We start from the raw sequence: 18,092 nt of genomic DNA on the forward strand, positions 1-18,092 counted from the left end.
GTCTGTAAAAACCACTAAACAAAAGTGTTCTAAACACAGATTTTTTTTTTTTTTTATGGAGCATAATTTTACTGGCATTTTATTTTATTTTATTTTTTTAAACATCTTTATTGAAGTATAATTGCTTTACAATGGTGTGTTAGTTTCTGCTTTATAACAAAGTGAATCAGTTATACATATACATATGTTCCCATATCTCTTCCCTCTTGCATCTCCCTCCCTCCCACCCTCCCTATCCCACCCTCCCTATCCCACCCCTCTAGGTGGTCACAAAGCACCCAGCTGATCTCCCTGTGCTATGCGGCTGCTTCCCACTAGCTATCTATTTTACATTTGGTAGTGTATATATGTCCATGACACTCTCTCACCCTGTCACATCTCACCCCTCCCCCTCCCCATATCCTGAAGTCCATTCTCTAGTAGGTCTGTGTCTTTATTCCCATCTTGCCACTAGGTTCTTCATGACCGTTTTTTTTTTTTTTCCTTAGATTCCATATATATATGTGTTAGCATACTGTATTTGTTTTTCTCTTTCTGACTTACTTCACTCTGTATGACAGACTCTAACTCCATCCACCTCATTACAAATACCTCCATTTCATTTCTTTTTATGGCTGAGTAATATTCCATTGTATATATGTAAACACAGATTTTTAAATGAATTTCCAAAGTCATGCCTGATAAGCGCTAACCAGAAAAATGATAATAACAAAAGCCAATTTTTTTTGTTGTTTATTTTTCTTTTTTTGGCCACGCTGCTGACGTGCGGAATCTTAGTTCCCCAACCAGGGATCAAACCCGTGCCCCCTGCATTGGGAGGGTGTAGTCTTAACCACTGGACTCCCATTGAAGTCCCAAAAGCCAATTTTATTGAGCACTTACTATGTACTGAGCATTTTGTGTGTATTATTTACATGAATTATTGCACTTGAGTCTTATATGGACTCCATAAGTGAATATACACTTGGCAGATGAGAATACTGAGAATTGGGAATTCCCTGGTGGTCCAATGGTTAGGACTCCATGCTTTCACTGCCAAGGGCCCTGGGGTTTGTGAATTAAGATCCCACAGGCCGCATGACACAGCCAAAAAAAAAGAAAAACAAAAAAACAAAACTGAGGATTATAGAGATTAATTTGTCCAAGGTCACCATTAATAGTAAATGGTAAACCAGGATTTGACCCCAGGCAGTCTGACTTCAGAGAGTGTGCTTTTAATGGCTGTTACATAAGGTCTGCTAGTTGTTATATTTTTCTTTTCTACAGTTAAGCAGATCCCTTTTCTCCTCCAATTTCTTTTGGAAAGATGCTGAGCTTTTTTAAAATGTGTTTCTATGGCAGATCTCTAGCAATTGTATGAAAAGCTATCAACAACTGCTACAGAGGGTAGCCAACAAAATTATGCTAGGACAATGACAGCCACAAATACAGTCATTTGCAAATCATAATTTTGATCACAGTCATAATTTTGAATAAAGAGAACAAAGCATAATATTATTTTTAGAGTTATTTAATTCTTTCTTCTTTCCCTTCACCTAGTGCCGATCATTCAGTGCAATCGACAGCTGGGGGAATTAAATGCTTTCTTCTTTGGAGACTGTAATACCCTAAAATCCAATTAGCTTAAACCAATTAAAATGCTGTTTTTAAAGCCAAGGCATTTCCAGGAGGTTGCTGTTAACTGTGGAGCATTTTTCAAAATCATGCAAAGAAGAAAAGAAATGCCTATATCAGGGTATATTTGTGAACTCCAGAGTTCCACCTACGTGCACTTAATGTCAATTTTGGGATCAGAGGTTCTCACAGTGTGGTCCCTGGACCAGCAGTATCAGTATCACCTGGGAACTTGTTAGAAATGTTGATTCTACAGCCCCACCCCACGCCTACTGACTCAGAAACCCATGGGGGTGGAGCCCTGCAAACTGCGGTTGAACATGACCTCCAGGTGATTCCAATGCATGCTAAAGCTTGAGAACTGCTATTATAGTCATTGTGCTACCAAAATAATGGCAACTCAGACTTACAGGTGTAACTGTCCTGTTTATCATTCCTCTAGTTAAATACTAAGAAATACCTGCAGTTTACAAGCATTATTTATGTTTTCCCATATTACAGTTTTGCCTGTCATGAAATTAGATGTAAATTTTTTTTAAAAGTGTTGTTCGAAAAGAAGGCTGATCTTTACTATGTGTTATAGTCTATATGTCATTCTCAGTCCTAAATCAGCATGTCTGGGCACACTGCTGAGCTGCTAAAAAGTCTCAGAACCTTTAGATGTATACTACTCTCAGCTTGAAAACTGCCTCTGTTTACATTCACTACCTTCTTACATTTTATAACATTTATTTTACGCTTCCTTGGGCAAAGTAAATGTCTTTAAAATGTGAGGTAGATAATATTTGAATTAGTAATAACATAAAGCTTTTCTAACAATGTGGAAAATAGCACTTACCTAAATAGTAACTGTACTATCAAAATAAAATTTCATTTGCACAGTAAGATTCTATTTACACTTGCTGTTTCAGGCAGTAAAGAGAATATGCACTGTAAGTCTAGAATCCTGAGAGAGAGATTTTCCTCTTCTTCCTGATACATGGTACGCTTTGCATCCTGTGATTCATAATCCCCTTGGGTTGTGAAACATTGATGAAGGGAAGCCAGTGACAGTAATGGAGTCCTGTTAGGTCAGGCTTCACAGGAAAGACATCATATTTCACTGGTGAAAAGTGCCTCTAATAAAAGGAGGTGCCTTGGGAAAAAATATTAGTGCTTTCTCTTTCTTCTCCTAATGTCATTCATGACATTATTATATAAATGCACAAAGTTTATTTCTTACTATGTGTCCACATTTTAAAAAATTTATTTATTTCATTCATGAAGGAACCAGCAGGAAGACAAAAGATTTGGTTCCAAAAGCAAAGGATTAAGGAACAGAGATTTATATAGCCAGTTGGGAAAGAAGTGCCAAAATAAGTTTACCAAGTTAGATGTAAGATTGATTAACTTTCTACACGACAGTAAAGTCCTGTCATCTTTGGGGTTAACTTCTCTACCAGGCTATAACACCCTAACAAGCTATCAGTTCTAAAAGGTTATAAATCATCTGCACCTTTATATTTGTTAATCAAATATATTGTCACCCAAGAGTGTCAGATTAGGGTTGAAGTGGGCTGAATGGTGGCCCCCCAAAAGATATGTTCACATTCTAATCTCTGGAACCTGTGTCAATCTCCCCCTTCCTGCCTCGATTGTCTGGGTTAGAAAAAGGTAGTAGCTTCCACGGGGCCCAGAGAATAAGGGAGGATGCTTGTTCGTGATGGCCACTGGGCCTGGCCTACCAGAGAGCAAGCCACTGATGCCAGGGCAGGCCCCGACCTGCCCTCATGGCCCTCCCGTTTCTGACCACAGGCGCTGCTCCAGAGGTCTCAACCCTGAGCTGCCCACAGGCCTTGCTCTTTACTAGGCACCCCACCTGGGCATCCTGCAGCCACGCCCCACCCCCAGAACCAGGGCTTGCTAGCACAGAGCTCTGCCACTCCAGGCACAGGACAAAAAACAAGTCCCTCCCAATCTCCTATAAACCCTCCTTAGACTCCAGACTGGCCAGGAGACCTTGAGAGAAATATCTTTAATTCAGTCATTCATATATTCCCTGGCAGCATATTTTCAACCAATATTTGCTGATTATTTATGGAGCACCAACTATTTGCAGGAGATGCCAGGGATACAGCAGGGAGTAAATACATCAAGGAGGAGAAAACATATATTAATGTTCAAATAAATTAACCTTTCACATTCATTAAAGCAAACTGCAGTCTAAGACTGTTATTTATGCTCAGAAATTTTCCTAATAATTACTTTATTTTTATTTTCAGCCCACACTCTTTTAGACGGCTTCTTGGCTAACGCCCTCAACCATGCATGAACCTCCAAGGGACAGATTTCTATATTTTGCATCTTCCTAAAATGGCCAGTTGAGCACAGCCTCCTGTGAAAGGCCGTGTGTCCAGTGGTTAGGCACATGGTCCAGAAGCACCAGCCCTACTACTTAACTAGCTGTGAGACTAGGGGCAAGTTTTAATTAATTACTTAATTGCTATCTGTGCCTCAAAATCGTGGAGTTAATGGCAGGACCCACCTCAGGCTGCTGAAAAGACAACATGAGTTATAGTAAGTAAAGGACTTGAAGCAGCATCTGGCATTTAGTGAGCCCTGGTATTCCCACTGTATAATCATTAAAGAGGGGGGTTCCGCTTGAGGACCAGTGATGGTGGAGAAAGAATGAAAAGCAGCTGAGCGGAATAGATGGTAAGTGCTGGGTGAAGATCAAAGTTTCACTATAGTTTTGGTTCTCAGACATGACTGCTCTTCAAAATCACCACAGGAGCTTTTCAAACTTAATTTAATTTTCAAACTTAATTTAATTCATGGGCCCCACCTTCAGAGGTCACTTCACTGGTCTAGGGTGGGACCCAAGCCTGTTCAAGTAATTCCCATAGAAGTGGAGGTTGAGCATCCCTGCAGGACAGCAATCTACCACCTGGCTGAGGAGCCACGCCTGCCCTGCAATGAAAGGGGGCGGGGGACTTCACTCCAAGCCTCTCTCCTCCTTCTCCCCAGGCCTAGCTGCCTTAGCAGTGCAATCCCTCCTCCCGCAGTCCGTCCACAGGCGTCCTTGGGGCATGTATCACTTGTCAGGCCCTGGGCTTGGGATGGGGCAGTACAAAAGTTATCAGACAAAATCTTATCCACGTGGACCTCACAGCAGAGAAAGAAGATAGAGAAGAAAGCAAGCAGTTACATGGAGAAAAATTGAAACACTCTGAATGCTCATAGAGCTCTAATCGAAGTACCGTATATACTTACTGGGAAGTCCCTGGGGAAAGACTGAGGTAGATCTGTAAGTACAAAATGTAGAGACTCTCCAAGGTACATTGTTGAGTAGAAAAAGGTAAACCACAGAACAGCATAATATTTATGTTTCAAAAAACTTTTTGAAACATGTTTCGATATTCTATCTATGGGTGCATAAATATATGTAACTTCAAAGAAAAAAGGTCTAGAATTACACCTCTTATTTTCCATGATTAATTTTTTTTCAAAAAGAATGTATTCATTGTGAAATTTAAAATAATAACATCTTTTAAATTCCAGCAAACTCTTTGTGGGGGGTCTTCTGGAAATATTTGCATTTAGCTAAATTAAGATGTATATCACATTGCCTGTTAATTGTGACAAAGCAGTTGGCATTACCAGACATGATTTTATCTAAGTGACTATTATTGAGCAGAGAGCAATGTCCTGAGGAAATGGGTCGTGAGACAAATGTGTGCCAGTAGAGATAAGGCAAAGGAAAGAGAATTCGGCATGAAGCTCAGCTGAGTATAAGGAAAAAGACCTAGCAGCTACCTTCCATGTCTGCAACTTTCACAGTTTCACCTGAAGCTGGTCCTCCTAACAAGCTGAAAGCTCGAATATCAGCTTCCAGGTCTAGCCTACTAATAGAGATACTCCATCTTAGCTGCATATTAGAATCACATGGGGAGACTTACTAAAATATCAATGCCTTGAACCAAGACCAATGAAAAGTAAGGTCTTTGGGAGGTTGGGCCTGGGCGTTGTTTTTAATACGACCAGGGCTGAGACTCACTGTTCAGAGACGCATGCATGCACCCTCCCAGTTTGGACTCCCTCATGCTTGCAAAGAACTCCAAAAATGGCATCAGTTGCAGGTGCTTCTTAAACTCTAGGGTACTGTGGGAAAAGGAAAAATATTTGTATTTTTGTATTATGTGATTCCGAAATGGTAACACCATGTGTTTGGTTTATTTCAGGCTCGACTGACCAAAGAACAGCGCTGGGGAAGTGCATTGCTTTCCAGAAACCACTCCTTAGAAGAGGAATTTGAAAGGGCAAAAGCAGCAGTGGAGGTAAGTTTTTTGGTTTGTTTTTCTGTTTCATGTTTCTGAGAGTGGAATTCAAAAAAATCAAACTTCAGCAGGATACAAATGAAATGGGTCTTTATAGACATGAAATAATCATGACTATGATTGTTAGAATGAGACGTGTTACCAGAGAACTTTTGACTTCCCACCCGGGGTGACTAATAGATGTCACCTCTTATGCCAATTCTGTGGTAGATTATCAGTGACTTCTGGAGTCTTGGGTCAGAAAACTCTGAGCCTTGCGTGCATCCCATGATGAACCTATGCTATGCATTTGCTATGCTTCTGTGAAGCCAGGGTTCATGCCTGATGTTTTTATCTCTCTGGCATCTAGCACAATGTCTGAAACATAGAAGGTTTTACTACCCCTGAAATAGTATACATTTTCCTAACTGGGTGGGGGAAAAAGGCAGGGCTGAGATATTCTAATCAATGGATAGCCCATCTTGACTTGAGCCATAATTTTTTTTACTGTTAAGGGTGTCCAAAACAATGACAATGTTGATAAATCAAATGAAACATTTAATTTGAACATTACTTTCCTTATTTAGCCTTCTAAAGAGAGATAGAGAGAGGGAGAGAGAAGGAGGAAAGAAAGGGAAAAGAGAAGCCAAAAAAAACCATCCTTTGCTGTTTTTTATGCATTTCCTTCCTGGGTAGAAGCACAAAGAGTGCATCACAGGTGCCATCTATGATTCTCACCAAAGCTTTGCTAGAAGACTATTTGAGAGTTGAGCTTTTCACTCAACCCAAGTATGAACTTGCCAGGACCTCTGTTTCTATTACTGATGTGAAATCTTGAAAATTGAAAGTATTCCTGTAATATGGTTTATTTATGTGGCCGTCTTACCTCTAGAATTTGGATGAAATTATTATACTGCAGGCAGTCTTTCAGTAACTCCATACTTGAAGTGCAATTAAATCATACTTGCAATTTAATATTAAAAAGATTCTTTATATTCTAGGAAATAATTCCAGCCAAATTTCCTATCATCATTCAGAAACCTAATAAGAGAACACTTTTATCTCATCACAATACAATCCACCCAGATTTCTTCTTTTAACCTTTTTAATTAAAATAAAAGTTAAGGCATATTTAGTGCTCTTGAACGTGATCAACTGATAGATTTGATTGAGACCAGCTGAGTTCAATCAAGTTGTTCAACTGCATGGAGCCTGTAGCTCAGTTTATCTTAAATGTAGATTTTTCCAGACTTAAGAGCTAATTTAAGTTTCTTTTGAGCTCCTACTGTGTATAGGACACTGAATTAGCATTAAAAAGAAATGATTTAGAACCATAGAATCTTGGGGCAGTAAAGACTTTATAATTTATCTGGTCCCATTTATTTTTATTTTTATTTTTTTTAACATCTTTATTGGAGTATAATTGCTTTACAGTGGTATGTTAGTTTCTCTGGTCCCATTTATAATGAGACAATGAGTTCAAACTCAAGACTTAATTACAAAGACTTAATTACAAAGTAACATATCAACAAGGAAAAAATTGTCCATCTGTGTATCTATCTATTCATAAAATCACTTAATCTTAGTTTTGGTAGAGACCTTAGAAGTCATCTATCCCAACCAGGCATACAAAACAATTTTTTTTCTTTTCAAACATACTTGACAAGTTATTTATTCAAACATACCCTGTTTCTACTTGAACATTTTCAATTAAGGGCAACTCACTTCTTTTCAAGAAAACCTGTTTCAGTTTTGGACAATCCTAACAGTTAAAAAAGCTCTTCCCTGAATTAGGCTGAAATTGGCCTATAAGCAACTACCAGTTTTCTTACCCCTGGCTTTGCCCTCTCTGGAACAAGGCAAAATTAGGTGAATCTCTTCTCTACATGACGCCCATTCACCCCAGGAAGCCTTGTTTTCTCCTGGCTTCTCCTTGTCTCTTTGGAATTGAGAGACCAGAGTTGTTATTCCAACTTGCTGCTAATAACTAAATAACAACAAACATCTCATTAACCAATATAAGTCTCATTTTTCCACACCTCTATGGTCCTTTCTAGCTGCAAAATCCTAAAATGCCGTAAGTTACTTGAAGTAGTCATTCAGCAAACATTACTGGCTATCTATATGTGCTGGCTGCTGAACTAGGTACAAGAGACAAAGGAATGAGCTAGCTTTGAGTAGTTGTCTAACAATGGCATGGACCAGATGACCAACTCAGGCAAGACATTTGCTCCCTTCTACTTTAGTTTCTTCATTATAAGATGAGGGGCTTGGATTTTTAATATACTAAGAATGCTATATGTTTGTAGCTTCAAGTGAAGTGAATGGTAAGTACAGAATTCCCAGCAAAGCAGAAAATTGTAAGCACATTTGCTCAGCTGGAAGCCTGGAACTGAGAAGCTTCCTTAAGGAATGAGGTTGAATGACGCTGACCAGAAGGTGTGAACAGGTGTGGAGAAAACAGGCGCGAGGCATGGGGGCGGGGGTTGTGTTTCACCAAGCTGATGGTAAATCAGACCTTCAAAACTGCACACATACATGAACTACTTACTTCCCAGCGTTATTCTTATCCAGGGTTTAATCTAAATCCATAGTAGAAGACATAATAAAATGCATCAGAGTCTTGGAAATATACATGCCCCTTGACCCAGCCACTTCTTAGAATTTATGCTAGAGAAATAATCATGAAAGTTTGCAACATTTTATCTGTAGAATCTTTTTAAATAGTGAAAATTTGGGAATAGCTCAAGTGTCCCATTACAGAGAATTAACTAAGTTATTATCTCTACAATAAAATGCTATGGAACCATTAAAAACTACATCATAGAAAAATATTTAACATCATGTAAAAATGTCTAGTGATAATTGGAATAATTTATATACTGACAGTTTTACAATATGATCCCAACTTCGTAAAATGATAGTAGCTTGATACCTAACATGTTAGAATACATACTGTGTGCCAGGCACTACCTCGGGAGGTTTGCGTGGATTCTCATTTAATCCTCACAGCAGTCTTATGAGGAAGGTAATATTACTATTCTCATTCTGCAGATGAGAAAACTGAGGCTTAAAGATATTGCAGACAGTTACGTGGCATTTTATAAGCAATTAAGATAGACTGAAAATGAACAACTCTCATTTAGCAAGTTACAAAGTCATGATTTTTACCCAGACTCCAGAGCCCATATTCTGAATCACTGCACTGTATAAGCATAAAGAGAGTCTGTGCCCAAACCTTAACAGTAATTATCCTTGGGTGGCTGGATTTGGAGTGATTTCTTCCATTAGCTATCTATATTTTCCAAATGTTCTATCATAAACATGTATTACGTTGGTAATCAAGGAAGAAGTGGTAAACTATAGACACTATATTAGAGTCTAAGATTCTTAAGAGAACTCAAAATGCCACATTCTTCATTTCAAGACCAATAAAGAATGGCACCACAGATGGGCTTCACCAGAGACTGTTCTAAACACTAGTAAGACCCAGATGAAAACCATGCCTGGAGCAAGTTGAATTTTTCCAGTCTCCATTTTTATATCGCTGATTCCAATATTCCTTCTATTTCACATTCTATTCCATTCTTAAACCCTCATATTTTTTTGGTCATCATCCTGCCTCCTGACCTGGCATCTGGTCCTCCTTCTGCACCTAATCCCCTCACAAGCTCCGGGGCACTGCTGCGCTCTCTATTCCTCTTGCACAACAGCCTCATTGCCTGCTGTCCCCACTCTGTCTTTTTTTTTTTTTTTTTAAACAGTTATTATTTTATTTGACAGATGTTTAAACTGAGAGGTGAGCATAGGGACTAATTTTTTTTTTTTAACATCTTTATTGGAGTATAATTGCTTTAAAATGGTGTGTTAGTTTCTGCTTTATAACAAAGTGAATCAGTTATACATATACGTATATCCCCATATCTCTTCCCTCTCGCGTCTCCCTCCCTTCCACCCTCCCTCCCTATTCCACCCCTCTAGGTGGTCACAAAGCACCAAGCTGATCTCCTTGTGCTATGCGGCTGCTTCCCACTAGCTAGCTATTTTACATTTGGTAGTGTATATATGTCCATGCCACTCTCTCACTTTGTCCCAGCTTACCCTTCCCCCTCCCCATATCCTGAAGTCCATTCTCTAGTAGGTCTACGTCTTTATTCCCGTCTTGCCCCTAGGTTCTTCATGACCATTTTTTTTTTTTTAGATTCCATATATATGTGTTAGCATATGGTATTTGTTTTTCTCTTTCTGACTTACTTCACTCTGTATGACAGACTCTGGGTCCATCCACCTCACTACAAATAACTCAATTTCGTTTCTTTTTATGGCTGAGTAATATTCCATTGTATATATGTGCCACATCTTCTTTATCCATTCATCTGATGATGGACACTTAGGTTGCTTGCATGTCCTGGCTATTGTAAATAGAGCTGCAATGAACATTGTGGTACATGACTCTTTTTGAATTATGGTTTTCTCAGGGTATATGCCCAGTAGTGGGATTGCTGGGTCATATGGTAGTTCTATTTTTAGTTTTTTAAGGAACCTCCACACTGTTCTCCATAGTGGCTGTATCAATTTACATTCCCACCAACAGTGCAAGAGGGTTCCCTTTTCTTCACACCCTCTCCAGCATTTTTTGATGATGGCCAGATTTTTTGATGATGGCCATTCTGACTGGTGTGAGATGATATCTCATTGTAGTTTTTTTTTTTTTTTGTAGTTTTGATTTGCATTTCTCTAATGATTAATGATGTTGAGCATTCTTTCATGTGTTTGTTGGCAATCTGTATATCTTCTTTGGAGAAATGTCTATTTAGGTCTTCTGCCCATTTTTGGATTGGGTTGTTTGATTTTTGATATTGAGCTGCACGAGCTGCTTGTAAATTTTGGAGATTAATCCTTTGTCAGTTGCTTCATTTGCAAATATTTTCTCCCATTCTGAGGGTTGTCTTTTTGTCTTGTTTATGGTTTCCTTTGCTGTGCAAAAGCTTTTCAGTTTCATTAGGTCCCATTTGTTTACTTTTGTTTTTATTTCCATTTCTCTAGGAGGTGGGTCAAAAAGGATCTTGCTGTAATTTATGTCATGGAGTGTTCTGCCTATGTTCTCCTCTAAGAGTTTAATAGTGTCTGGCCTTACATTTAGGTCTTTAATCCATTTTGAGTTTATCTTTGTGTATGGTGTTAGGTAGTGTTCTAATTTCATTGTTTTACATGTAGCTGTCCAGTTTTCCCAGCACCACTTATTGAAGAGGCTGTCCTTTCTACACTGTATATTCTTGCCTCCTTTATCAAAGATAAGGTGACCATATGTGCGTGGGTTTATCTCTGGGCTTTCTATCCTGTTCCATTGATCTATATTTCTGTTTTTGTGCCAGTACCATACTGTCTTGATTACTGTTGCTTTGTAGTATATTCTGAAGTCCGGAAGCCTGATTCCTCCAGCTCCATTTTTCTTTCTCAAGATTGCTTTGGCTATTCGGGGTCTTTTGTGTTTCCATACCACTTGTGAAATTTTTTGTTCTACTTCTGCCCCACTCTGTCTTTCCTCTTCAGGGAACATTCTTCCCCCAGATCCTCATGTGGCAGGGTCCTTCTTGTCATTCAAATTTTAGCTTGAGTGTCAACACCTCAGAAAAGCTGAACCTGACCACCAGTTGCTATCACAGCACCTAGAGTTTTGTTTTTCATCCTTATATTTATCACTTCATCTTTCTTTGTTTTTATTTATCTGTTTGTTTTCTGTCCACTTTAAAATGTAACCTCTGTGAGGAAAGGAAACTTCTCTCTTATTTAACACTGTACCCCAAGATCTAAAACAGTGCCTAGTACCTAGTAAGTATTTAATATTTGTTGAATTAATGGATGGATGGCTAATTGTTAATCACCTAATGTGAGAAACACTTCTATCTATTGTTGCTTATAACGTGCCATATCACCTTCTAATGTAATTTAGTATTTGCATTTTCATAGCTGATGTAAACAATCAATTCTGTTTATGGCGTATGTATTTCTACCAGGGACTGTACTGAAGTCTCCTCTGTGGCTGTCTTGGTCTCAGTGTCAGTCAATGAGACACATTTATTACAATGCAGGTAACACCAACCAATCTTGCCATGGAGTAACATTGGGCATGTTTTATATTCTGCATGGTATGAACTAGGCTATACTTACACTATGTAATACCTGACAACATGCAATTCAACTAACATTGAGCTAAAATGCCCTAAAATTCCATCTCTTCTACTAAAGACAACTAACACCACGTGCACATTTATTGCATATCTTATGTGACCTGGGAACCTGTTTATGTGCGAAGACTAACATTGCTTAAACCCAGGTTGAACGACGGTTAGATCTCCTGAGGCCTTATGTGGGTGAAGCTTTTTGCTTGCATATCTTACATTTTATCACTGCAAATTCATCTCGGCTCAGCGTATTGTAATTTTAGGACAAAGAGCCAAATACTCCTATTTGGGGCTTTAAAAATATGCCTCTTTCCTGAAGGAGCTTCCTCCATACTTCCTCCTGGATTTTCTTCCTAGCCAGCAGCCTAAACACGCTGTCAGCTACAACAGGTGCCTGGGAAAGATGCACTGGGAGGCACAGAAGTGAGAAGCAGGGAAGGAGCCCCAGGGGCTCAGGAACGGAGATCCCTAGAGCGACCTGTGCTTCGTCAACAGAGGAGAGAGGAGGTCATGTGGGCAGGCAGCACACCTGCAACCACACATCAAAAATACCTCTTATCACTGTCAGCATGGAGGGAAAGAGCCAGCCAGCATCTGGCACTGTGTTTAGCTAGTTAGTCTCTCTAGGTGCCTCAGCCTTCAAAATAAACTGGATGTAGCAACAAATTCATCAGACATGTTTGAAACTCCTTCTGTGGGCCAGGCACTGGGCTAGGTGCTAGGAATAGAAAATTGAGTAAGATAGCTGTGCCCTTAAAGATCTGGAAGAATTGCAGGTATTTTGCAGCTCAGGAGATCATCAAGTACAGTTTATCCCATGGTATAGTTCAGCAGTCCCCAACCTTTTTGGCACCAGGGACCGGTTTCGTGGAAGACAATTTTTCCATGGACCAGGGTTTGCAGGGGGATAGTTTTGGGATGATTCGAGTGCATTACATCTATTGTGCACTTTATTTCTATTATTATTACGTTGTAATTTATAATGGAATAATTATACAACTCACCATAATGCTGACAGGAGGCGGAGCTCAGGCAGTAATGCAAGCGATGGGAAGCGGCTGTAGATGCAGATGAAGCTTTGCTCGCTCTCCGGCTGTGCAGCCCGGTTCCTAACAGGCCATGGACTGGTACCTGTCCACGGCCGGGGGGTTTGGGACCCCTGGTATAGTTATTGTGGATTTACACGTCCATCTCCACGTGGAGATTTTGAACTCTTACAGGTGGGACCGTGTCTTATCTTTATGTTCTTAGCACCTTTCAGAGAGGCTGGTACAGAACAAGGCCCCACAAACTTTTGCTGGATAAGTAAATGAACATATTAGCAGCTTCTTCCTCTAATGCATTTATTTCACCTAAGTATCTCTTCTTTAATGTGTGTTTAAGAAATGTCACTAACTTACTAACAGAAGATGACCTTTGTGCCCTGACAAGCATCATTGAAAGCTACCTCCTAACTTCCCATTTCTATGTCCTATCTCAAAGGACATAGCTCTCAAGATAACTCTCCTTCAGACTCCAGGCTAACCTTCCCTCAGCAGCACTATATGAAAAAGCACAGACAAATTGGTAATTACTGTTTAAGAACAAGGATAGTGAAAGAGTTTAATGCTAACTAGAAATTCCTTGGTCTGGAAATGTGAGTGACCTTCTTTATCTCTAAGTTTAACTAGGAAATGTCATGTTCAAAACAATGTAACATCTGATAGGCACCTCAGAAATATTAAATGACTGAAGGGAATTGGAGACTTTTCTTTAACTCCTTTTGTTAATATAGGATCATGTAAGAAACTTCTGACTTGGGTGCCCGCCTACCAAGAAGATTATCTGTCTCTACCACCCCCTCATATTTTCTCTTGCTTTCTATGACAGTGTCACCTCTTCGAAGTAGGTGGAAGAGATTAATGGATTAAACACTACTTAAATCATTCTGACTTAGATTCAATATTCAAAAAAGAGAAAATCTTCTGAAAATATATGGAAACATTCTTTGGGCAATATTGAAGGAATCTTGAGGTTAACTTCTTAAGATACAGATTTCTTAAAGCTTAGCACGTCATGTTAGCTAACATGCTTCCCACGTCAAAGTGTAGATAGATCACATAAAGATTAGATGTGTTATGAGTTCATTGGCAAACTGGCAATGTTGATCTCATAATGAGTCAATATCCTTCCATTTTAAACAAAGAAAAGTTGATTCTCAAAAACGATATGAAGCATAGATGAGACTTAATGTCGAGTGACTTATGATAAACCCACATAGGTGAAATGGGTGAAAGTATAAAGACGTGTAGGATGGTCTGAGATAAATTTAAGGATAAGTAATCTATTTAAAGGAAGAGAGATATTTAGAGTCCACCCATAATTTAAGTCGGTGTTTTGAACAGTTACCATATTCTTTCAGTCTCTCTTGATATCCATTGTGTAAATACCAAAGTAATTAAATCTTTGACTTGACCCTTTTTTAAAAAATTATTTTTATTGGGCTATAGTTAATTTACAATGTTGTGTTAGTTTCAGGTGTACAGTGAAGTGACTCTGTCATACATATACATGTATCCTCTCTTTTCCCATACAGATCATTACAGAGCATTGAGTAGAGTTCCTTGTGCTGTATAGTAGGTCCTTACTGGTTATCTATTTTATATATAGTAGTGACTTGACCCATTCTAACAAAACTTCAGTTATCCACAGATGGGTCTTCTAGACCATCATATTTGTAGACAAGCTCCAGACCCAAAAGTAGCTTGGATAAATTCCCTTAACACCCAGACTAGCAGGCAGATCTGCTCAATGCCACCATTTAGGGTCCCAGGTTCCTTGCCATTTGTTTCCCCTCGACCCCTTAGGATATTATCCTCCCCTGCATGGTCAAAGCCAAGTCACAAGTGTGTTGTTTCTCCAGCCCCCACCAGGGGAAGGAGAGCTTGAAGGAGGCAGGCCCACCTTCCTAAAAGCTCTGGCCCAGATCTCATCTGCTTACACACCACTGGCTGGAGCTTAGTTGAACACATCACTCCACCGCCACCCATGCCCCAAACTGCAAGGGAGGCTGGGAAACGGCCACAGTTCTACCACCACAGAAGAAAGGAAAGTGTATTTTGACTGACAGCTAGCAGTCTCTGCCACAGGTACCCTCCAGCTCTGATATTTGGAGGAATATTAGAAAGCCTCTCTCTCAATATCTCTTTCTCTCTCCTGGATTTTTTTTACTTTTAGGACCAACTATTAAATAATTTTCTAGGAATTTGATTTCTGTAGGAGGAATAATGTAAGTCTATTTATCTGGAACATACAAAACCCCATCATGTTTTCTTTTTAATTGAAGTATAGTTGATTTACAATGTTGTGTTTCTGGTGTACAGCAAAGTGATTCAGTTATACACACACACACACACACATATATATTCTTTTTCATATTCTTTTCCATTATGGTTTACTATGGGATATTGACTATAGTTCCCTGTGCTATACAGTAGGACCTTGTTGTTTATCTGTTTTATATATAGTAGTTTGTGTCTGCTAATCCCAAGCTCCTAATTTATCCCTCTCCCCCCCTCTTTCCCCTTTGGTAACCATAAATTTTTTTTCTATGTCTTCAAAACCCCATCTCTTGATTTGCAATTCTGTGCCATATAAACCAATCATCACTATTCTATAAAACTTCCTGTGATGTTGAATATTATTAATCCTGGTTTATTGAAAAGGAACAAAAATGAGATCTGCAGGTTAAATACCTTATTTTTGTCAAATAGTGAAGTCAGGGGTTAAAATAATTCTAGTCTTTAATGCTATATTCAGGTCAGTAGAGCTATCTGCCCATGTTGGTTTCAAAAGGTTTTCATAAAATCAAAATACTGGATGACAAGAGATATCTCTTTTTTGATGGCAAACACTTATACTTCTCTTTGGTTTAATAAGTAGAACATCAAACACACAACCCTACAGAGTTCTGTAAAGAATCAGTAAACTCCCTGTGGGTGAAGCGAATTTCCTTTATTCATTTGACTAGGGCATATAATATACCACACAATGATGGTACACAGTTGATGTTCCATACATAAATAATTCCTGTTGATTAAGAAAGTGGTTCTTTTCCATGATGGTAACCAGTCCTTCTTCCTCCTCCCAGATGGTCAATCATCAGCCTCTTAGATCTTGTATTAATTAGTCAGTGTTCTCCAGAGAAACAGAACCAGTAGGATATAAAGATAGAGATAAAGACAGAGACAGAGACTGAGATTTACTATAAGGAATTGGCTCACACAGTTATGGAGGCTGAGAAGTTCCACAGTCTGCCATCTGAAAGCTAGAGACCCAGAAAAGCTGGTGGTGTAGTTTCAGTCCAAATCCAAAGGCCTGAGGACCAGGAGAGCCGATGGTATAAGTCCCACTCTGAATATAGAAGACCAATGTCCCAGCTCAAGGAGACAAGTAGAAAGAATTCTCCCTTCCTCTGCCTTTTTGTTCTATTCAGGCCCTCACTGGATTAGATGATGGCGACCTGCATTGGAGAGGGCCACTGCTTTACTCAGTCTACCAATTCAAATGCTAACCTCATATAGAAACAGACACACAGAAATCTTTAACCAAATGTCTGGGTACTCTATGGACCAGTCAAGTTGACACATAAAATTAACCATCACAGATCTTAATGACATTCCCAGAGATGCCCAGTCTTCTCTGGAACCTCTGGTACTGAACTGTGAGAGATGTCACAGGCCATTTTAGAGTTTATGCTTCATGCCAGGGATTCATAGGGCCCACCTCATCACTGTAGAGAAGGGGCTGAAATCCAGAGACACTAACGGACTTACCCAAGCAAACACTGCTGATTACTGGCAGGCAGAACTGGAACCCACATTTGCACATTACTTTGGAGCTGTTGATAAAGGGAGGAACTTCTGAATTTAGATAGTAAACAATATTAAAAATTACTCAAAATTGGAATTTAGTTTAGAGATGTGTTTTTCTTACATGAGATTTCTTTAATATGTTGGTTTTAATTTATATTAAAGTGACTTGGTATTTTTTTTTTTAATATACATCAATCCCTGATCTCACAGCTATATTTAATGGACCAAGAGGGCTAGAGGCATGGAGAGAAAGTAAAAGGCAGAGAGGTATTAAAACATAGCTAGAAATTATCAATATCATACATGAGCCACATGCAAATAATTGGAGATGAATTTGATTTCCCATGAAAAACTGAATTGCATGGTGAAATCTGAGAATAAAAGGTTTACCGGGATATCCCATCCTAGTTACCTTATATCCAAAGAATAAAAATGGACAAATAAATAACCTCAAGTCAAGCCCCCAGATCAGACTATTATGGTTATTAACACCATTTGCTTCCTATATCAAAAAGCTTGGGCAGTCATAGAAAAGGAATGAGCAGTCAAATGTTCTATTTCTGTGTCCTGCATGGGTCTGGAGTGAAAATGCAGACATATACAAGATTGACTACCTGATCTGACTACAGAAGGAAAGTAGATAGATCACTCTACCCTTAAACCTAATTGTGAAAAAATATTTCATTTTCACAGAGTAAGTAAAACCAATCCCCTAATTAACTGAGATGTGTTTCTGTGATGGCAACGGTGTTTACTGAAGCCATTGATGTCAAGAACACACTTGCGAAAGCTCCATTTCAAGTTAGCCACTTCCTTGTCTAAATCATTTCTTATGACTCATTTGGTATTCTAAAGAGAATCTTCCTTTTCAAAATAAGCTGGCTTTTGATACTAAAGCATTCATTCTCTACCTGTGCTGAACAGACATTGAACTGTGAGCATCAGATTTAAGTCACCTCATAAATTAGGTTTAAGTTTTAATTGGCCAGTTGGCAATAATACAACATGGACTTCGAAATTGGAATTATTTCTTTCATTAGTGAAGTTTGATTTTACGGATCCACCAAATCACAATGATTATTTGGATCAGTGATAAAGATTTACCCCATTCAAAATAATAGCTTTGCATTATTATTTTGGATGGC

The 18,092-nt window shown here is 38.9% G+C and overlaps 1 protein-coding gene across 12 annotated transcripts in view; it reads left to right on the top strand.

Annotated features, from left to right (window-relative positions):
- Positions 1 to 18,092, top strand: part of PEX5L (peroxisomal biogenesis factor 5 like) — a 243,044-nt gene that overhangs the window by 174,135 nt on the left and 50,817 nt on the right. For all 12 annotated transcript variants that reach the window (XM_082394029.1, XM_082394033.1, XM_082394026.1 and 9 more), the window contains one exon: positions 5,835 to 5,930. In XM_082394029.1, coding sequence (XP_082250155.1) covers positions 5,835 to 5,930 — 96 coding nt within the window. The remainder of the gene's footprint in view (positions 1 to 5,834; positions 5,931 to 18,092) is intronic.

This window comes from Balaenoptera borealis (assembly GCF_965194805.1).
Source record: "Balaenoptera borealis genome assembly, chromosome: 5".
NCBI lineage: Eukaryota > Metazoa > Chordata > Mammalia > Artiodactyla > Balaenopteridae > Balaenoptera > Balaenoptera borealis.